General features: G+C 39.4%; 1 protein-coding gene across 2 annotated transcripts; it reads left to right on the top strand.

The window, feature by feature from the left end:
- Positions 1-291: 291 nt before the first annotated feature.
- On the top strand, positions 292-23,030 carry LOC149460444 (carbonic anhydrase 3-like). 2 transcript variants are annotated; one of them, XM_089679714.1, is made up of 7 exons: positions 293-446; positions 788-985; positions 2,406-2,524; positions 4,813-4,905; positions 19,945-20,007; positions 21,273-21,428; positions 22,678-23,030. In XM_089679714.1, exons 1-7 carry the CDS (start codon positions 407-409, stop codon positions 22,795-22,797), a joined length of 789 nt encoding a protein of 262 aa, XP_089535840.1. In that variant the 5' UTR covers positions 293-406; the 3' UTR covers positions 22,798-23,030. The 2 variants fall into 2 exon arrangements, with proteins under 2 accessions (XP_089535842.1, XP_089535840.1); XM_089679716.1 differs by lacking the exon at positions 19,945-20,007 and having other exon boundaries at positions 292-446.
- The last annotated feature ends 491 nt before the right edge of the window (positions 23,031-23,521 follow it).

Raw genomic sequence — 23,521 nt, 5'->3', positions numbered from 1 at the left:
ATGTTCTAATCATGTTCGTGTTAATCGCTCTCAGTACTAACAGCCTGGGTTAGACATTTTCTCACATCATCTGTAGCGATTTAGTTACTGTCAGAATGTCATGGTGTGTGTCTGAAAGTGCCTGGCCATACAATGTATTCTTGTGATCAGATTAGCTTTGCTCTCTTTAAATATGAGCCGACATCAGGATATTTCCGTCTGTGTCCCACTGGACCAGAGGGCTTGTTAGTCAAGATAGCTCTGTAATTCCCTCTCCATCTAGCAGCCATGAGGGGAGGGGACGTGCCATCCTGGCCTTAGCATGGGTTAGTAGAGATCTATAAATGACACAATGGGAAGCTTCACAGACGCACATTGTACATCCATACTGTATTACCTGTAATAAGGAGAGAGAGTTATTACAGTGATGTCACGAAGATATGAATGGGGATATGGCCCTGCCAATGGTGAGTGACTCAGACTGACTTAATAACATACTTTTATATAGCTGTATTTATTCAGGCTAATTTAAAAATGTAGATCAATGTAAATGTACAGTAGCTTTTAATAACCAATCAGAATTTTATCTTTCACTTATCTGACTACAGAAATTTGAAGTTAGATGGGATGCTAGGGTTTTTGTCAGTTTGCACACTATTATTTCTCTTCACAGCTGTCCAAGCTATGCCCATATCAGGGGAAGAGCATAACGTCTGTGTACTTACAAGGATACTGTGTGTGTGCCATCCTGTATGTTTAAAGTTTGTAAATCAGCAAGAGTTTTGATATTTTTTTTTTTTTACATCAGGTCCTGACATGTGGCCAGACTACTTTCCATTTGCTAAAGGAGAACATCAGTCTCCTATTGAGCTTCATACACGGTATATCAAGCATGATGGAAACCTGCGACCATGGACCCACACTTATCATCCATCATCATCTCTAACAATTGTCAATGATGGTACCACTGTCAGGGTGGTGTTTGATGACTCCTCAGACAAATCAGGTGATTCTTTACACTGTGATCTCTGAGAGTACAACTCATAGTAGCATTCGTACAATGAAGCATGGTGCAAATCTTAACCTTCTTCTAATGGCCATCATGGGAGGAATTTTCCCACTACCTCTAGGCCCTTTACTGCTTTGTGCTGCTTGGATACTTAGAAATACCTGTGTCTGCGTTGGCAGATATAGATGTTTTGTTGAGGGAGTGCTGCTTAGAAGCATGAGCCAACAAAGCACTGCCTAAAGTTCTGCCTCAGGTAGTGCAAAGCAGCAGAACAAACTGTTGCCAAATAGATAAGATTACAGTATATTAATAACAAATGGTTAATTATTGGTTCTTCTCTAAAGTATGTAAAATGTGAATGCCCCCAAAATTAACTACTAATTATACGCACAGGCCAAAAAACCCTAGTACTAAAATTCTGTCACTTGAAAGAACACACTGTCCTAAAACTCCAGTTGCACTCTAAGTGGAAGGGGACATGTAGAGTGATGTCCTTCATGTTATTGCAGGTAAGTGAAATTGTTCTTTAAGCCTTTAGTTACAATAATTTAAAATCTATTCCATATGCTTGTGACATTAGATACTACGGCGTGATCACAGGACAATCAACATAATTCTCAGTGTAGTTTTGTGTGAAGTTCCTGCCAAACCCCACATGTGGGTTTTGCACTTTGTTGATTGATATTCATATTAATTATGTACTGTATTAGGACAGTTTGTAATATGTTTTATATAAATTGTTGTTTTGTCAGTTGTATCCATTCCTATCAGATTGATGACTGTCTTCCATTTTAGATAATCCCACATAAGGCTTGGTTCACACTAGGCTGACTCCAAAGTCACGTGAATTTCAGTGCAACTTTGGAGTCCGACTTTGATCCAACTTTGATTTGAATTTTTACACTCTGTGACATTGAAGTTGTATCAAAGTCAGATCAAAGTAGTGCAAGAACCTTTTGCTAAAGTCGAACTGTGTAGTATCAGACAAGACGGCTCTCATAGGGAAACATTGAATTTCACGTGTTCACATGGGATCTCACAAGTCGGATCCTGTGTGAACCAAGCCTTAAGGACCGCATTTCACCCACTCCTTTTGCACTGTCAAGTTTACTTATCTTCTGTACAATACTTACACATTTTTTTCTTTTTAATATTTTTTAAAGTACATGTACACAGTTTACTGCATTTTGCTGGCATACACTAAATTTAAGAGTTTTAGAATATGCACAGACAGGTTCCTAAATATTACAAATAAATGACCAGTAAGTTAGAGCTCATAAATATCTCATACTTCATACTTAAAATAAAATTTGGATTTTGTGATCACTTTGACTGGCCCCAAAGATGCTAACAGATGTAACTGTGAAGACTGTGCATTTCTATTGTAATACCATCTTTTTTTAATGTATTTGCCTAGTGATAAAAGATGGTCCTCTACGTGGAACCTACAGGCTTCGGCAACTGCAGTTTCATTGGGGTTCTTCTGATGACCAAGGATCTGAACATGTTATAGATGGCCTAAGATATGCTGGAGAGGTTCAATATTTTTTTTTTGACTATACAAATGCAGTAACAATTAGTTACATAGTTAATTTGGTCAAGAAAAGACAAGTCCATCCAGTTCAACCAACAAATACACCTTGTACATTCAGAAAGATGCATCATATTGTGAGTTTAACACGAGCATTGAGCTACAATTTTATTTGCTTCTCAGCATATACTGTATTGTCAGTTGATATCTGGCACTGTTTTAGTGTTTGAAAAACCAGAGGCTAGAATTCCCCTTTCATGGATGCATCAGTAGAAAGATACAAGAAGGTATCTTATCCTGCAGAAAGATATGGATAAAAAGGGGCATATCCAAACTAAGGATTAAAAAGTGCAGGACCTTACCAAGAAAAGCTTATACAATCTAGCAGATCCAGTATGAAGGAGGAAAGAAAATTGATTACATAACTGAAATCAATAAAAAGGATTTAAAGTTCAAATCCAGACCACCAAGAAGGGGGTGAAGAGGAGCTGTGACATTACACGACCAGACCAAATACACCTTGAAAAATATATGCATACAGATGTTTTTTTAAAGGGTCAAGTGGTGTTCTAGTGAGGAGATAGAGCACATGATCAGGGAGATTCTTACTGCAGCATAATTTTTCTAGATAGAGTTGAACTTGGCCAAGGCTTAATTCTTGAGAAACGAGAGAGGAAAAAAGTATGATAGAGTTGTACATAAGTTACCTGGTCAATATTTTCATTGCTGAAATTTCAGCACTGCTAGATCTCTGCATGAGACTGGCAGCTGTCACAATGATACTTTAGGTACCTCAATGAGGTAATTATGCTGCTGTAGAGGTTATTTTAGTGTTGAGTATTGCGTAGTAGGTTCAGTTTTCAGGGCAAACGTTTGTGTCAAGCTCTCAGTTTGGCAGGTCAGTTTGGCACAGCAGATGATGACTGAGTGATATGGCTGGCCCCCACACAGCATGGCATCCAAGGCGGGTCACTCCTCTATCTCAGCCCAGCCCTGAGAGTAGGGATTGGTTAAAACCATTCAAGGTTTAATATTTTTGCTGTCTGTGTCCCATTAGGGAGAATTAACTTCCACACACAACAGGAAGTGAGAAGGGAAATACAGTAGCCTCTTAGACAGTTGCCACTGGAACAGGTTGCCCAATTGCAAGGTTCCAGTGAAAAGTCAAAATATTTGGGATTTTTTTACTGTCAGTCCTGGTAACAATGGTTACCAGGTAAAAGAGGAGAGGGTAAATATCTCCGGTGAAGCCATAATAGCAATAAAACCCTAATGAAGGTTCTAACCCTTTCCTACTATTGCCAAAATTGAAGGAAAAATTTACTTCACATATACTTATCTTGCTGATGCCAGTCTTTTAAAAACAAACATATGAAGCATTCCTGTGGAAAAAGAGCCACTTCAAAGCCAGGATGTATGATTCTGCTGTGGGTAGCAAGTTATACTTTCCACAGCCTTTTACGCTTCTTAGATTTCCCCAGAGGAGGAGGAGGTGGCATTTTTTATTTACAAAATAGGATAGGTTTGGATTGCATAGGTTAAAGTGGAACATGAATCATATGGAGGACAGGACGTCAGAGTTTTAGAGATGGTTTTTATGAGGATATTTGTAAGTGAAATGGGCAGACCAAGGTCACACCAGAACGTGGTGCAGGAAAGGTGCATTCCATGCACATTTCCCGCACTAAACTCAAAACACATTGCCTTTGCTATCTGCTTCAGGTGCTAATGTAATGTTAACAGCACCACAAATGCAGAGCACAAATGTAGTGAATTTGAGGACACCAAATTGCATGGTACCACAGTAGCATTTGGTGCAGCACTTTTTAAAAGTAGTTCATGTACTACTTTCTCTGCGTTCCTGTGTGATTCTGGTGTGAACAGGCCCTAAATGTACCACTATAAATTTATTTCCAGACAGTGATGTCTGGGGCAGCAATTTAGTAATCTAATTAGAATGAACCCGTTAATACTGTAGTTATACTTTTTATTCAATCAAATATTGTTTTCTATGTACACTACCATATACATAAAGTATAGTTTGCGATATAGTCCCATATAAATACTATATACAGTGTATGTGTATATATATATAATTTGTTTGTTTTTTTTTCCTATATATGCTCTCATACACAAAGTATTCTTTACGTAATACACTCCCATATACCATACATAGAGTATAGTTTCTTATGCACACTTCCTAGCAGTGGTTGTAACTAGGCTTATAGTTCTGCCAGTCTGAAACATTTACCAAAATATTGTACAATCTAAACAAAATAAATTCTTATTTCAGATTCATTTTGTGCACTGGAACTCAAAATATGACAATATTACAGAAGCCAAGAAAAACCCCGATGGAGTGGCTATAATCTCAGTGTTCCTAAAGGTGAGTGTCAGTTCTTGAGCCAAGTGAATATCTTCTAAATGTATGATTTTGACAGTTGTGGAGAAAAATCTAATTGGAAAAATGAGCTAATTGCAGTGTTCATAAACCTAAATATTGAACTATTCATAGTGCCCCTTTTAGGTCTGCTAAAGAAAAAATACAAAAAAATACAAGTGAACAAAATCCTGTTGATCCTGCCAGAAATGGAATAAGCTGAAAACTTCCTATCTACTATGCCTCTAAAGACTTTAATGAGTTAGCATTGTTCCCAGCTTTATGTGTGGGCTTTGGAACCCCGACCCCATGTTATGCAGAAGAGGAGTGGGGAGTGTTCTGTAGTCCTAACACACTTAATGTTTTAGCAGCTCCTCCATGGACACATTATTAGTACGTGTTGTCACCCTAGGACAGGAAGTGTGATACTGGCAGTGTCACCAAGTGAAAGTAATAGGAAAAAAAAGCCTGCCAAAGGAGAATCAGCCCTCTGAACTGTTACTCTGTTCACCTCATGTTGCATAATAACATACTGAACATTTATGACGTTTAAAAAAAAAAACAAAAAAACAGGAAAATCTAACCTCAGCTTATGAATTCTCCCTTCGCTTGGTAAAGCCAACTAGAAAAATCTAAGCCCACTGCTGGTTATCAGTAATACATCAGGTATACACATTTTACATGCTAAAATATATGTGAAGTTCACTATCAACTTTATCACTTCCAAATGCTTATTACCACCTCTTAACTCATATGCTACATGACTAAATACAATGAGGTATAGAAAAGAATCACCCCCCAAAAAAATCACTCTGTTGCTTTGCAGCCTGAAAATGAAGACATACATTTTTTGTTTTATCCAGCTGTATTTACTCAGTGCAACTTGTAACATCCAAATGAAAGATATAACAAAACATGTCAGAATTTTTTCTTTTAATTCAAAAACAGGATCGCTGTTGGAAAAAGGATCCTCCCTCATACAAACAACTTGTAAACTCAATCAGGGTAGCTAATCACCTTCTCAATGGCACATAAAGCCATCTGACTTTCAGCTGTGATCAGCTGTGGTCATTTTGATTAGCTTAACATGAAAAAAAGCTTTCTGGAGCATTTCAGCCCCAGGTAGTGCAGCTGAAGCAAACCATCAACTATGGGTGGCAAGGTACTGCCAAAAGATCTCTGGGATAAAGTTGTGGATGGGCAAAAGTCAGGAGATGGATACAAAAAAATTTATATAAAGCCTTATCAATGCCTAGAAGCACAGTGAAGTCTATTATTAAGAAGTGGACGGTATTTGGTACAACACAGATCCTCCCTGGATCAGGACGTTGCTCCAAACTGGATGAAAGAGCCAAGAGGAAACTGGCCAGAGAGGCTACCAAGAGACCTACAACAGCTCTCTAGCAGTTGCAGAAATTTATGACGAGTAGTCAATGTGTGCATGTGACAACAATATCACATTCTCCACAAATGTAGCTTGTATGGAAGGGTTGCAAGAAAAACGCCTCTCCTTTAAGAAAGGCCACATGCAGTCATGGCTGAGCTTTGCCAAAATACACTTTCTTCCAAGAACACACCACCTGAGACCATATGGTCAGATGAGACTAAAATTGCATTACTTGGCCTCAACACTAAACTATATTTCTGGTGAAAATCCAATCCAGCTCGCCATCCATTCCTACAGTAAAGCATTGAGCTAGTAATCTGTTATGGGGGGTTTCTCTGCAGCAGAGACTGGAGCACTTTTCAGGATAGAAGGAATAATGAATGGGGCAAAATACCACAAATTCCTGAGGAAATTCTGCTGACCACTGCCAGAAAGTTGTCAATGCGAAGAAGGTTTACCCTCCAACATGACAATGACCCAAAGCACACACCAAAAATGACCACACAGTGGTTGGAGGAGAAAAAGATAAATGTTCTTGCATAGCCTAGTGAGAGCCCAGACTTGAACCCCATTGAAAATCTGTGGAAAGACTTGAAGAGTGCAGTCCACAAACAGTTATAAAATGTAGCTGAAATTTAGCAGCTCTGCAAAGAAGAGTGGGCAAATATTGAAACGTCTAGATGTGCAAACTTAGTAGAGACATATCCCAACAGACTAAAGGCTGTAATTAAAGCAAAAGGTGGTTCAACAAAATACTGACACAAGGGTGGTTCAACAAAATACCGACACAAGGGGGTAATCCTTTTTCCAACTCTGATTCTGTTTTTGAATTAAAAAAAAAATTCTGACATATTGGTGTTATCACTTGGATGTTATAAGTTGCACTGGATAAAACAAAAGCTGTGCCTCTCTCTGTAAAGCAACAAAATGTGATTATTTTAAAGGGAGGTGATACTTTTCTATACCCACTGTACATTGAAACTGTCAAATCAGTTCCAGAAATGGCAGTACAACTAGCAGAAGTGCTTCCCAATCAATCAAACTTCACTTTGGATTTACCTAGAACAGTGAGAGCAGTAAACAATGGTTGCTGTTTCTATTAGTTACTTAAAGGGGTGCATGGTGGTAATGGCGTATAGAAGAACAGGGCTTGTAATGCACGTATGGGGGTGAAGCGGTGACATGCTGTTGCTATGGGTAACAAGTACCAGAGAAGGATGAGATGACAGCCAGACTTGGGGATAGCACTGGCACTGGTGACAGGTCTCGTGTATAGTGAGGGGAGTGGTTCTTGGCCTACTTCCCAAGTGGTCCATACCCCAGCGACCAGACCAACGTGACAGAGACCCTAGGGACCTAGCCACATGGTATGGGAGAGAAGAGTTCATTGTGCACATGCAGGGGGTCTGTGCCGTTGCCCGGTGGGACCCCATTGTCACTGGAAGAGATGTGACAGATTCAAGATGGACTGGTGAAACGGAACACTGCTCTGTGGGGTCTCCTTCAAAATGTCATATTCTGAACAGTTGTATGTATTGTGGGACTGGGAGGCATCTGTATGACAGTGTCAGGTTATATTGCAGAGACGCTGGTGTGTACGGTTGCTTCTAGGTCAGGTTACAGCCGTAATGTGGTGTCACATGAATGTGGCCCCACCTGGTTCCAGGCATTGGCGTGTACACTGGATAGCCCAGAGAAAGGAGCAGAGTGAAAGCAAAAGGCTCCATGTGCACCGGGCAAATCTGCCCCGCCAACACAATGGTAGATTTCGCAGGGGCCAAAATTTTGGTAACCATAATGATTTGAACTTTGTCCAACTGGCTTAGACAAAAATAAAGGGTTTATGTGCTAGCCCCCTCATTTTAAAAGGGAAGGAGGGCACAGAGGAGCCATAATATTAGTGGATGGTGCTGTAGGAAAAGGAAATAAAAAAAAGTTGACAATGTACACTGAAATATTAGGGTCAGCGAAGAAAACTTACTTTAATTATAATTGATAGCACTTTAGGATCCTTTGCCAAATGTTTTGTTAATACTGTGGGCTTATTTGGCTTTCAGAGCATTTTGTGATTGATTTAGGGTTAGTGCAGGGACGGACTGACCATTTGAGCACTCAGGCACTGCCCGAGGGCCTGGGGTCAGTAGGGGGCCCCATGAAAAGCCCCTGGTGCCTTTTTTTTTTTTTTTTATAGGCTTTGAGTGTGGGCAAGGACACAGGGGCCCCATGATCCCCTATTGCCCAGGGGCCCCATGAGTTGTCAGTCTGCCCTTGGGTTAGTGGTTACTTTTAGCTGATGTCCTGTCCATAGCAACTGTGTTTGGTTGTATTCTTCCCCTAAACTAATTGGCTTTTGTTTCAGGGGGCAATATTTTGGGTTTGTTTTTTGTTATGGGGAGGGGTACATATTGCCTTTTTATGTAGTAAGACTTCCCTTAAAAAGTTGTCTCTTTCAGGTGATATCACAGTGGTGGTTTTAATTATTTTAGAAAAATATTGGTTTCGATTTGTATATTGATACCTTTTTTTAAATTAAAAGAATTGCTAAAACTCTAAATAACCAGCATTTGAATATATCCCCAGCTCCAAATCAGTGCTGGCTCCAAAAATCAAAAATTATATTGTGTACAAAAGGAAGAGAACTTAAGGGATAAAAAAAACTATTAATTTCACTGAAAATAATATAAAAATTACAAAGGTTATGATCCTTATCCAAAAACCAAATTCATCATTAATTTGACGGGAAATACTGGAGTTATATCTGCAGCTAGATGCCATAACTCTGGTATTGTTTTTTTCCTTAGGCGCCGGTATTTTTTTTTTTTTTAGTGATCTGAGCTGTAGATTTGCTGCTGGACCACTTTTACTAGCAGTGGTCCAGTCCCCCCCCCTCCCCCCCCCCTTAGTTTTTCTTCCATTTTCCCCTGGTGATCTGGCAAGTAAGTCTGTTGTTTTTCAAAAGCACAAGCTCTCCTGCAACGGCTTACAGGGTTGAGACAGATCATATACTACTGACAGGGTGCTTACAATGATCAGTTTCTATTTATTCATATAACAGTACAGTTCATCCACTTACCACCTTCCAGCGATTCAGTCCATAAGAATACTGTATATAGAAGCAAATGTTCAGTGCTAACACAACTAAAGTCCTGCATATCTTCTAGTAAGCCATTTTAGTAGTTGCTGGCGGTGATACATACAGGTCCTTGGTGAAGTGAACGCCAAATACAGACAAAACGCAATGTTGGTAGCACCTTGTGTGCTATCCCCTACTTCCATGCAGGGCTGGTATGCCGAAACCATGATATTGATACTTGTTTGTAACACATCAAGTTGCTTAATATCCAAAAACTATCATCGCAGTTGTGCTGGGGTTAAAGTGTTACTAAACCCACAACAGTAAAATCAGTCTGTATATGCAGTAAATCAAGCGTGTTATACTCACTGTGGAACCTACGGGGTTAATCCTTCGCATTGTGTAAAAAGGATGTTTGATCCTGTCTTCTCTAAACCTCCCCTTCTACTGACCCCAGTCCATCTACTGATAGATACGAGCCTTGGGGGCGAACTGCACATGCTCAGTTTGTGTATTGCTAGAGCGATTTTTCTTTCTCTTTGGGAGAAGCATGTGATTAGAACAGGGCCAATCAGCACTGTCCAGACAGAGGGTCAGGGGTCCTGCAGCCTCAAAGGAGAGAATGAAAACGTCCTCCTACAAGCTTTAACCAGTGCTCTGCTGGACAGTGATAGAAGTCACAAGACTGCGCTAACTGCTGATGAGAAAAGGTATTTAGACGTTTATATTTAAAATATTGCATTTCTGTGTACTGTGGGAGACCGGATATAGTGAATGCAGGGTCCTAGGTTTAGTAACACTTTTTATTATCTGCAATTAAACCTTTACTTGCAAAAAATTAATTATGAAATATAAAGCACCAACTAATACGGAAACTAAGACCCTGGGTACCTGTTGTATTTTCTTGCTGAATACAGTGTATATTGGATTGCTACATTTGCACAATCTGTACAACTTACTGTGTGATATAAGGACACAGTGCTATGGAGGCGTCCTATTGTGGATAGTACTAAACTGAAATGGAAACTGATTCTATGTATCTGTTGTTCCTTGCTGAACAGAGCATCTGTTAGATTGTTTCATTCGCATCATGCTGCAAGGACACAGAGCTTTGGCAGTTCTTTGTGTAGAGAATTACACTGTCACCCCCTCCTTTTATTTTCAATTGCTGAAAACCACCTGAGCTCACAGAATTTTGTGATATTGCATCTATTCCTGCATTTCATGGACATTGCTGCTCATGATTTTATTTTATTCTGATGCTTGATCATCCTTTTTGTATATGGATGAATAAATTGCTTATTCCTGACTGAAATACCCATAGGAAAGGGTCCTGGGGGGTTTAAAGTGGTTTGTAAACCTCAGACATGAAATCTAAAAGTATATCCTTCTATACTGTGTACTTGCCTCTATCCAAAGCACTGAGTGTAATTTCTCTCAGCTGCCTGATTCTTCTGTATAAGTCGCCTCTGACTGTTTTCCTGGCAGCAAGAGAAAATGGTGACAGGGTAAAGCTCCAGCACACAGTCTGTGATTGACTGCCATAGCAATGCTTGTTCTCTGTGTAGATTGAGAGATGTACCTTCCCTCCAATCAGTGCTCAGAGTTCTTCTCCCTGAGCTGTGCAGTATCTGAATTCAGATTCCTGTTCCCTGTTTTGTGCTGCTGGGAGATGCTGACAGATTCTACAACACGTAGAAGGATGTACAGGATAGATAGCTGCAGATAAACAGGTGCAACGTACAGTGAATATAAAAAGTCTACACAGCCCTGTTAAAACGTCAGGTTGCTGTGATGTAAGAAAATGAGACAAAGATAAATAATTTCAGAGCCTTTAATGTAACCTATAAACTGCACAATTCAGTTGAACTGAAATCTTTTAGGTGGAGAGAAGTAAAAATAAAAAACTAAAATAATACGGTTGCATAAGTGTGCACACCCTTAAACTAAGACTTTGTTGAAGCACCTTTTGATTTTGGGTATCCGTCTATCAGCATGGCACATCTTGAGTTGGCAATATTTGCCCACTCTTCCTTGCAAATACACTCCAAATCTGTAACAGAATGCGAGGGCATCTCCTGTGCACAGCCCTCTTCAGATCACCCCACAGATTTTTGATCGGATTTAGGTCTGGGCTCTGGTTGGGCCATTTGAAAACTTGAATCATCTTCTGGTGAAGCCATTCCTTTGTTGATTTTGAATGTATGCTTTGGGTCATTGTCATGCTGGAAGATGAAGTTCCTCTTCATGTTCAATATATATGGAAGGTGCAGCGCTTATAAACCAAACATATGAAAAAAGTCCCTGATGGATCAAGAAACCCAAGGATATGGGGTAGTCCCGTAAAACACAAGTAAATATAATTGGTAGAGGTGACTTTGATATCCGTGTTGAGGTGGTAATGAAGTGCGCACTCACCGGACGTGCATATTATATGCGCCTTATGTGTAATAATCCTGCTGCCAGGTGATGGGTGGTCTAACCTCTATCGGATCCTAGGTGAGTATTCCTTCTCCTCAGGAGGTCCCCCTATATGGTCCTAGAAGATGTTGTCACTCCAAATGGCCAGGGTGGTATGTGGTAATCCGTTTCTTGGAGTGGGTCTGTGGACTAGAGCACTCCCCCGGGGGGCGACAAGAACACTCCCATAGTGTAGTATGTTAAATACAAAAATTAATTTATTAAGGTGTATCAGATAAAAAGACAGCGTTGCAGACAGTAGTCTGTATGAGGACTGACCAGCTGGTAGTTAAAGATGGCCGCCGGAGCTCCACGTTGCTCCACTTTCGGCTCCTCCTGACGCGTATCGTGCTCAAGCACGTCTTCAGAGGGGGGTCGCCAATCACGTCGTGTCGTCCGCCGTTCGTATTTATAAATGACTTCGCACATGCGCAGTGGACCGCGGCCATTTTGGAATAGCGCATTGCGCATGCGCGGGAGTTACGGGCGCCATTTTGCCTTGGTCTCACAATGTGATATAGACAGACTGAGTGTCTGTATATTCAACAGTAAAAATAATAGATAAAATCCAGCATCCTCTCCCCCAAATCAACGGACATAGTAGAATATAATTAAACAGGCTAAGTGCCTGTATATTACCATTGGGCATATTATTGATGGGTTTAAATAGGAGATCACTCCAACGCCATCTAGTGTTAAATAAAGAGATGGTAATAGACAGAACAGGTATATCTCCTGAATGTCTATATTAAGTAATAATGGTAAATAGAACTGGTCTATCTTCTGAATAGTAGAACCAGTAGGAATAAAGGGGTATGATATCAAAAAGGGGGGGGGGGGAGGAGGGCCTAGGAGATGTTTAATATAAAAATTATAACAATTATAATGAAAGGTATATACCCCATTTCCCAAAGACTAAGGGTCAATATGCATGTGCGAATATCATCACCACACAGTACAAAAGTACTCTTATAATAAAATATAATGAAAAAGTAATAAGAAAGAAGAAATAAAAAAGAATCCTTATCAGCATATGTCTCCTATGGAGAGACATAGTGTGACTATTCCTCATAGCCAAGAGAAGTATATATCCATTGATATGTTAAACAAGAATGAATAGGGTATTGTATGATTAAGAAATTGGTATATAAAAAATATTAAGATCAGATTCAAATACATAGTGAACCCATTGAAATCCTATATGATGGGTTGACATATCATCAACCCATGCCTGAGCCATAGTATGTAATATACACAAAAATCTTAAAAGATTAACATATAAAATATATAATGTAAAAATGGATAAATAAAATTAGAAATTAAAATTTAAAAAAGTAAAAATTAAAAATCATAGTACATATAGGATAGGACGGTAACTAACTATTTTCAATTAAACAGTTAATGTCAACCTCAATATTGAGGCCATTGGGTGTTAAAGAGCAGAGTTCGTATATCCATTTCATTTCTAATTGTGAGACTGCACGTCTCTTATGTATTCCTCTCCAATGGGGTTTGATTACATCAATACCCGCAAACTTCAGAGAGGTGGGGTCCATGTTATGAAATCTCCTGTAGTGGTTAGAGACTGAATGCTCTTTATACCCACGTTTAATGTTATTGACATGTTCACGTAGCCTGTCCCTAAGCCGCCTAGTGGTACGTCCGATGTATTGCAGCTTACATGGACATTCTAGTAAATAGACAACAAACTTACTGTTACATGTGATAAATTTGTCTATATTGTACCTCTTTCTAGTTACTTGTGAGGTAAAAGTAGTTTTGTTTATGCTTCCTGGTGTTGTCATATTTACATATTATACACTTGTTACACGGATGATAACCCTTGAGGTCGCTAAACAAAGAAATTTCTTTGGGTGGATCAATCACATTGGGCGCCAGATAGTGCCTTAGATTAGTGGCCTTGCGGAATATTATTTCTGGTTTTTCCGGTAGGACTTTAGACAGTATCGGGTCTGCCTGTAGGACCTTCCAATTCTTCTTAATAATGTGGTTAATTGACGCATATTGCCTGGAGTAGGTTGTGATAAAAGGGCATATTTGGCCTTTCTTGGCCTTCTGCTTATCTATTAGGAGGTAATCTCTATTGAGATGTGCCACAGTATCAATAGTGTTTTCCAAGATTTTAGTTTCATAGCCTTTTTCAGAAAACTTGTTTTTCAAAATTTCAGACTGACTGTAAAAGGTTTCTAGATCAGTACAGTTCCTCCGTAACCGGATGAACTGTCCCTTTGGAATATTAGATAACCATCTTGGATGGTGGCAGCTACCTTTCGGTATATATCCGTTACGGTCAGTTTTTTTTAAAACGGTTTTGGTTACAAGACCTCCGTTGTAATTAACCAGTGTGAGATCAAGAAAACTGATCTCCTTTAAACTGTAATTGTAAGATAACTCTATATTCATGTCATTATAATTGAGGGTAGTAAAAAAAGTTTTTTAGTGCTTGTTCCTTCCCCATTCCAGAGCAAGAACACGTCATCAATGTACCGTCTATAAAACTTAAGTTCAGGCCACTCTCTTGAGTATATTACCATCTCCTCCCAGTGTGCCATGAATAAATTCGTAAGGCTGGGGGCAAATTTTGCACCCATTGCTATGCCTTTTACCTGAAGGTAATATTTGTGATCAAACCAGAAATAGTTATTATTGATCGCAAAATTAAGCGAAGATAAAACAAAATCCACATGTGAGGGCGATAAGGTGCTAAAAGTGCGTAGTATCCAGCGGCTTCAAGTCCATCCCTATGAGCTATGTTGCTATACAAGGAGGATACGTCTGCCATTACTAGGAAAGTCTGAGCGGTAAGAGACAAAGTTTTAATATCAATTAGCATTTGTTTGGTGTCCCGTAAGTAAGCTGGGGTTTGGGACACCAAAGGCTGTAAGAAAAAATCTATATATTGCCCAATTTTAGAGCTCAATGAGCCTATACCGCTCACAATGGGTCTCCCAGGAGGATTTGCGGGGTCTTTGTGGAATATTTGGGAGAATGTAAAGGACAAGAAGCTTCGGGGCTGTGGGACATAAAAAATCTTTTTCTTTTTTGTTAATTCCTTTGTTAAAACCATCCATAATAATATTCTTTAAAGTACGTTTTAAAAGAAAGAACAGGGTCTTTTTGTAAAACAGCATATGTTGTCGTGTCACCTAAGATCTTATATACCTCTTTGATGTAGTCAGATTTTAACTCCCCCCCCCCCCCCCCCCCTTGTCCGCCGGCCTAATCACTGGGTCTTTGTGTTCCAGAAGAGATTTAATAGCTTTAGTCGTTTGTGTCCTTGGTGCTGGTTTAACAGCCAATCTATCCAGGTCTTTTAGAGCTAAATCCCTGAATAGTTGTACAAAGGACTGTGTCTGGGGTGGGGGGTTGTAGGTCGATGCATTCCGCAAATTAGAATGTACCGTTCCAGTGGTATTATTCTTAGTAATAGGGTTAGAGATAAAATACCTTTTTAAGGATAGTTGTCTAGAAAACTTATGTATATCTATATACGTTTGAAATTTATCTAGTTTCTTATCGGGTGCATATTTGAGACCGTTATTCAGTAATTGTAATTCTTGTTGAGAGAGTGTAGTTTTGCTGAGATTAAAAATCCCATCGCTTGCTACATTCTTTTTTTCCTGGTGTCTGTTGACCTTTCTTCCTCCCCTCCTTCCCCTGTGGAATTGCTTCTTTTTCTGGTATTCTTTCCCCCTAAAAAACGAACCTGAGAGTTGTTATCGGGGTAATGGTTATATGTTGAAGTAGGGGGAGGTTTGGGGTTATGGTTATGAGACCTCGTACCAGGTTGGTTATTCCGATATGGTTGATTGTAAGGTTTAGAGCCATTGTGAGGTCTATTGGGTGAGTGATGTTGCTCTCTATAATTAGAGTTGTTGTAATTATTGTGATATGTATTCTGTTGATAATAGGGCATAGGTGGTTTCATAGGTTGTGGACCATATGTGGGATGCCAATAAGAATCCCTTGAAACTATATTATTACCCCATTGGAGAGGAATACATAAGAGACGTGCAGTCTCACAATTAGAAATGAAATGGATATACGACCTCTGCTCTTTAAAACCCAATGGCCTCAATATTGAGGTTGACATTAACTGTTTAATTGAAAATAGTTAGTTACCATCCTATCCTATATGTACTCTGATTTTTAATTTTTTAAATTTAAATTTCTAATTTTATTTATCCATTTTTACATTATATATTTTATATGTTAATCTTTTAAGATTTTTGTGTATATTACATACTATGGCTCAGGCATGGGTTGATGATATGTCAACACATCATATAGGATTTCAATGGGTTCACTATGTATTTGAATCTGATCTTAATATTTTTTATATACTAATTTCTTAATCATACAATACCCTATTCATTCTTGTTTAACATATCAATGGATATATACTTCTCTTGGCTATGAGGAATAGTCACACTATGACTCTCCATAGGAGACATATGCTGATAAGGATTCTTTTTTATTTCTTCTTTCTTATTACTTTTTCATTATATTTTATTATATGAGTACTTTTGTACTGGGTGGTGATGATATTCGCACATGCGTATTGACCCTTAGTCTTTGGGAAATGGGGTATATACCTTTTCATTATAATTGTTATAATTTTTATATTAAACATCTCCTAGGCCCTCCTCCCCCCCCCCCTCTTTTTGATATCATACCCCTTTATTCTTACTGGTTCTACTATTCAGAAGATAGACCAGTTCTATTTACCATTATTACTTAATATAGACATTCAGGAGATATACCTGTTCTGTCTATTACCATCTCTTTATTTAAAAACTAGATGGCGTTGGAGTGATCTCCTATTTAAACCCATCAATAATATGCCCAATGGTAATATACAGGCACTTAGCCTGTTTAATTATATTCTACTATGTCCGTTGATTTGGGGGAGAGGATGCTGGATTTTATCTATTTTTACTGTTGAATATACAGACACTCAGTCTGTCTATATCACATTGTGAGACCAAGGCAAAATGGCGCCCGTAACTCCCGCGCATGCGCAATTCGCTCTGCGCTATTCTAAAATGGCCGCTGTCCACTGCGCATGTGCGAAGTCATTTATAAATACGAACGGAGGACGACACGACGTGATTGGCGACCCCCCCCTCTGAAGACGTGCTTGAGCACGATACGCGTCAGGAGGAGCCACATCACGCCGTGACGTCCACGTTGCTCCGGCGGCCATCTTTAACTACCAGCTGGTCAGTCCTCATACAGACTACTGTCTGCAACGCTATCTTTTTATCTGATACACCTTAATAAATTAATTTTTGTATTTAACATACTACACTATGGGAGTGTTCTTGTCGCCCCCTGGGGGAGTGCTCTAGTCCACAGACCCACTCCAGGAACGGATTACCACATTCCACCCTGGCCATTTGGAGTGACAACATCTTCTAGGACCATATAGGGGGACCTCCTGAGGAGAAGGAATACTCACCTAGGATCCGATAGAGGGAAGACCACCTATCACCTGGCAGCAGGATTATTACACATAAAGCGCATATAATATGCGCGTCCGGTGAGTGCGCACTTCATTACCACCTCAACACGGATATCAAAGTCACCTCTACCAATTATATTTACTTGTGTTTACGGGACTACCCCTACCCCTTGATCCATCAGGGACTTTTTTCATATGTTTGGTTTATAAGCGCTGCACCTTCCATATATATTGTCTATTCCGTAGGTCATTGGTATCTATTTTGTGCATAGCAGCTTGTTGGTTTTTACTAAGGCGCTCTTTACTACTTCCTATACATTCCTCTTCATGTTCAGCTTGCTAGCAAAAGCCTGAAGGTTTTGTGCCAATATTGACTGGTATTTGGAACTGTTCATAATTCCCTCTACCTTGACTAAGGCCCCAGTTCCAGCCAGGGATGGACTGACAACTCATGGGACCCCTATGTCCTCGCCCACACTCAAACCACATCCAAAAAAGCCTATGAAAGGTACCAGGGGCATCTCATGGGGCCCCCTACTGACCCCGGGCCCTCGGGCAGTGCCTGAGTTTCAAAATGAGCAGTCCGCCCCTGGTTCCAGCTGAAGAAAAACAGCCCCAAAGCATGATGCTGCCACCACCATGCTTCGCTGTGGGTATGGTGTTCTTTTAGTGATGTACAATGTTTTTGCGCCACATATCATTTGGAATTATGGCCAAAAAGTTCGACCTTGGTTTCATCAGACCATAACACATTTTCCACATGCTTTTGGGAGACTTCATATGTGTTTTTGCAAAATTTAGCTGGGCTTGGATGTTTTTGTTTGTAAGAAAAGGCTTCTGTCTTGCCACTCTACCCCATAGCCCAGACATATGAAGAATACAGGAGATTGTTGTCACATGTATCACACAGCCAGTACTTGCCAAATATTCCTGCAGCTCCTTTCATGTTGCTGTAGGCCTCTTGACAGCCTCCCAGACCAGTTTTCTTCTCGTCTTTTCTTCCATTTTGGAGGGACGTCCAGTTCTTAGTAATGTCACTTTTTTGTACCATATTTTCTCCACTTGATTATGACTGACTTCATTGTGTTGCATGGCATATCTAATGCCTTGGAAATTCTTTTGTACCCTTCTCCTGACTGATACCTTTTAACAATGAGATCCCTCTGATGCTTTAGAAGCTCTCTGCAGACCATGGCTTTTGCTGTAGGATGAGACTAAGAAAATGTCAGGAAAGGCCTACTAGAACAGCTGAACTTTATTTGGGGTTAATCAGAGGCACTTTAAATGATGGCAGGTGTGTACTGACTCCTATTTAACATGATTTTGAATGTGATTGCTTAAATCTGAACACCGCTACATCGTCCGTTATAAGAGGGTGTGCACACTTATGCAACCACATTATTTTAGTTTTTTATGTTTACTCCCCCCTCTAAAAGATTTCAGATTGTTTTTTTCAATTGAGTTGTACAGATTATAGGTCACATAAAGGTGGAAAAAGTTCTGAAATTATTTATCTTTGTCTCGTTTTTTTACATCACAGAAACCTGACCTTTTAACAGGGTTGTGTAGACTTTTTATATCCACTGTATATTGAAGGATTTGTTCCTTCTCTGTGTGTCTCTTCACTGGTTTACAACCGCTTTAATGTGCTATAGACAATGTTGTCTTAATGCTAACCATATGTATTTTCCAATAGGACCATGACTTGGTAATTTTTTTCATATTAAATTCAATGGAATTAACAAAGAATTTTGCAATGTATATTTATCCCTAAGGCTCAGTTTACCATTTCTCTTCTTTTTTTTTTTTTGTATATGACCTTTTTTCAGGGTAATGTTTTCTTGAAGCTTTCCTTCAAAACAAAATTAGCTTTTGTTGGAGGGATGGTGTTTTTGTCTTTTTTCTTTTGGGGGTTGGCCATTTTTATTTTTTGTTGATGGGGACTTTTTTTTTTTTTCCAAGTTCAAAGTTCAGCTGTACAATTCCAATACCACAGATATACTTTTAAGACATCCTCAAGCATATGTTATTTAAAAGGTTTGTGTATTTTCTATGTTGCCCTTGAAGCTGCATGAAAAGACCCTCTCTGTTGTATGGTGCTTTTTAATAATTTGGTCAATGAGTGCAGCATATGTAAACCAAGCTAAATGTACAGAAAGAAATTTAATTCACAAAATACGCACTGCCAGCTGAGACTTCCTGCTTTACAGTATTTTTAAAACTTTTTTTACATTAGTACCTGCCTGCTATATTAGTGCCCATTCCGATGCTTTTTTTTTATATTAGCCTTCCAACAAGATTCCACTCCCATAGAGTTCAATTCACCAATAGGGTTTTGCAGATTTCAACCAGGATTTGAGCAAACTCTTGGGCGAACAGAACCCTGGCAGATTCGCTCATCCCTAGTTATAGAAGTATCCTGTAGAAAAGTCAACTTTTTTTAAGTTTGGATTGTACTACCATATCTGTCTGTCAATCATTTTAAAGTTGGTCATATGTCTATGGCCAACATTAGAATACTCAGATTAGAGTACCATGCCTATTTCTAGATAGAAAAAATAAAAATAAGCATTGTCATTACTCAATATTGACTATTCTCTAGGCACATTCCTTTAAAGCTGTATTTGCATTTATCAACAGATAGGAAAAGCTAAACCACACCTGAAACTGATTTTAGAGGCGCTGGACTGTATTAAGGCAAAGGTAAGATAGATATAACATAAATACAGTAATTGTAAAATTGATAGGCAGAACAGACCAGTAAAAATGCCAAGCTAAGTAAAACAAGGTAGATGGATACTTGTGGCTTCATTCATAAGCATATTTTACAATAGGGCTTGTACATATGATTGCCCAAAGTGCATGCCCTGGTTGCATTACCTAGATTAATGTTCCTCCTACTGCACATGCATCAGTTTCCAAGGCACCACTAGGGTGTGCAGAGAGCAATTGCATGGCATTGCCACTGTCACCTGATAATGCAAAGGTGCTGCAGTGAACAGAAGGGACAGTTGGACAATACCTAGGGGTTAAGAGACAGTCAGGAAACTGTACTCAGGGTCATCGTAATGCATGGGCACCCCTGGACACTGCTCAGGGGTCCCAGGTGCATGGGGGCCCCATGATAATTTTGCATTACATCATATTTTCCAACTGTCCTGGATTTGCCAGGACAGTCATGCTTTTTACTAAGCTGTCCTGAGATGGTTGTGTCCCCGTCAGCAGCCTGCAATCTGAACTGCGGGAACAGCAACAGCCCATCATTGGACTAAGTATCTACAAAAATATTAGTCAACAACTCATTTGCTTCTAAATCTAGTTATTTATTGGTTTCAAGGCATAAGTACATGATCCTGGATTTAGAAGCAATCAACTTGCCAGCTAATATTCTTGTAGATATCTGGTACCAGTGGACATTTTTAGCCAGAGCACCAGTCTCCAGCTGGGAATTATTAATGGATGGTTGAGCTTGGGTGAGTTTGCTATATCTCTTGTCATTGGACTGAATCTACAATAGGAATTACATCTCCCCCCTACTACTTCCCTCCTGCAGTTTCTGGCACTCTTCTGGCACTCTTCTGGCACTTTGCAAGGTAAAGGGAGAACCTCCAAGGCAGAGCATCTTGCTATTGCTGCTGCTTGTGTAGGCAGGATGGGTACTGCTCCGATCATATGGAATGAATAGGAGAGGATGGCTGGCAGGGATCGGAGCCCCCGTGAATTACTTTGCCCAGAGGCCCATAATGTTATTAAGATGACCCTGTCTGTACTATCTTTATTTCCTGCCCCAGCAGCTAAGGGATTAACAAATGTACCTCCATACACATTTCTATAATACAGGGAAAAGTGAAAATCTGGTACAGTTCCACTCATGCGACAAGCCCTGTTTGTACATATAGTTATTGAAAAGTACTTAGCATTGTGTAGACTTCTGTCATATTTTCACTTCTGTCTTCTTGGATTTATAGGGGAAGAAGGCTCATTTCACAGACTTTGACCCTTCCATTCTTTTTCCCACATCCCATGAGTACTGGACATATCAAGGGTCCTTCACAACCCCTCCATGTGAGGAATGTGTCACATGGCTGCTTCTCAGAGAGCCAATCACAGTCAGCCCAGAGCAGGTAATGAATTACAGATATGCAAAGCTTCTTAAACTCCCTTTAGTTATAAGAAAGGAACCTTAAAGTTCAGCCAAGGGAGCTGTCATGTTAGTCTCTGCTTGATCTCCAACTGCCATGATGCTGTACATATGATCAGTTATCACTTCAGCCATTTGATGGTTTAACAATTTGGCTGACAGCACAAGCAAATGTGCCAGTTAACATACCCGGCAAGCTGGAATGTAACTGGTTTTTTAAACCATTAAATTGGTGGGTTTAGTTCTGCTTTAAGAAAAATGTGATACTGACCACTCAACTTTCTGTCAATTTGATTAAACCAATGTTGCCAGAAAATTTTATCTACATACCTGCAATTTTTTGTTAAATTATATTATATAAATAGTTTTTTCACATGTCTATTTAACCGATGTTTTGCACAAAAGTTTTTATGACTGAAGAGAAGGTCCTGTGAGTCAGGTGAGTACTGTTATATACCTATAAGAAGGATTACATAGTTTGGGCTAAAGTTGTAGAGAAGGTGGTGGATGAGAGGTATTTGTCACCCAGAATGTGAATTGGGGTGGTCATAAATCTGTCTCATTTAAGGAAGCTGATCTTAAAATTCCTTTGGTTGGCCTGGAGATCAGGCTGAGGAACAGATTGGGTATATGTAAAAAATACTAAATATCATTAAAATAAAAACCCAAACCTCTTCACCACCACTGTGGTCCAGCTTATATTTAGTGCCACTGCCCCTGTCCATTTTCCTGCTGCCATCACAGAAAGCAGAAAATGAGCAAAGGAGCATACACACATAGGAACTATCAAAAATGAGGCAAGTAAGAGTACTTTTATGTATTTCTGTATATGTGATGCCACGCGGGATTTCCTGCGTGGTAGGGCTTGGGGAAAGACCTGTCAACCTACCCTGTAAAATAATTGCTAAGAGAATTCATGGAAAAAGTCGCTTACGAGTGACGGTCCATGCAATCGCCAAGGGTCGGATACAACTGAATGGATAGAGAGAGATATATGTGATAACTATATTGATAGTCTTGTTTTTATATTGGAGGGGGTCTGTTTTAAGCAGATTGTATCAGGTCTGTGCATGATGGTTTTGCAGGGCAGAAAAAGGTCTGTCTGAGAGGCTCATGATTTGTAATTCAGAATAATCAGAGAATTGAAAGCTGTGTGATTTTTATACATTATAACTATAGAGTAAATATTCAGGTTTAAAGGTAGCTTACCATTTGTAATGTTTCAATAATAGATGGAGAAATTTCGAAGCATCTCGTGTAGTATGGAATGTGAGGTCCCTCTGAGGATGATGAACAACTATCGCCCCACCCAACCGCTGAATGGAAGAGAAGTCAGAGCATCCTTTGATTAAATTTTTCATTGATCTGCAAGATAATGACATTAACAATAAAAAGAGCATATCTTTCTTAATAAATATCTATTAAATGACAAACAAGCTGAAAACAGTACATCATTCTTGCATATGGCTGTTAACATTCATGAAATCTTTGGCTGGTATGACTGAAAATGTCTTTCAAGGTAAAAACAGGGCAATATTTTATATTAAAAAATAAATAATTTTGTATTGTGCAGTACATAAAATGACACTGGTGTGGTTTTATTTCTTTACAATGTATTATCACATTTTTAATTTTAAATTAATATAGTTTTCATATCTCTAACATTAAAATAACAAGGACAAATTAAATAGTATTTATAGATACCCATACATCAAATTGGGTATACACACCGGGTTTTTTGTTCAACCAGTGAGTTGAATGAAAAAAGAATTGACAAATTCCCACATCAACACAACTGTCTGGTGCAGTGATTCCTCCCTCTAAGCTATTGTATTCTGACAGCGGGGACACCCTCCCATCAGAATACGCTGATGAGTGCTTGCAGCCATTGACTGCAAGCGCTGATCGAATGCTGGCTATTCAGCAAGACAAGTCATTAGACCAGCTTCTGTTTAACAGACAGCTGTACACATTTACGGAAAGTCGGACGGTTCCTGCTGAGCAGGCTGACTTTTGGCACGTGTACCAGGTTTTAGTTATTAGTGACATGGGTGGATTAAGCTCTGTCCCATTAAA

The sequence above is a fragment of the Staurois parvus genome, unplaced genomic scaffold (genome assembly GCF_062004578.1).
Source record: "Staurois parvus isolate SC_StPar_1 unplaced genomic scaffold, SC_StPar_1.0 ptg000230l, whole genome shotgun sequence".
Classification (NCBI taxonomy): Eukaryota; Metazoa; Chordata; class Amphibia; order Anura; family Ranidae; genus Staurois; species Staurois parvus.
The sequence above is the reverse complement of the archived record's forward strand: the minus strand, read 5'-3'. Positions and strand labels throughout refer to the sequence as shown.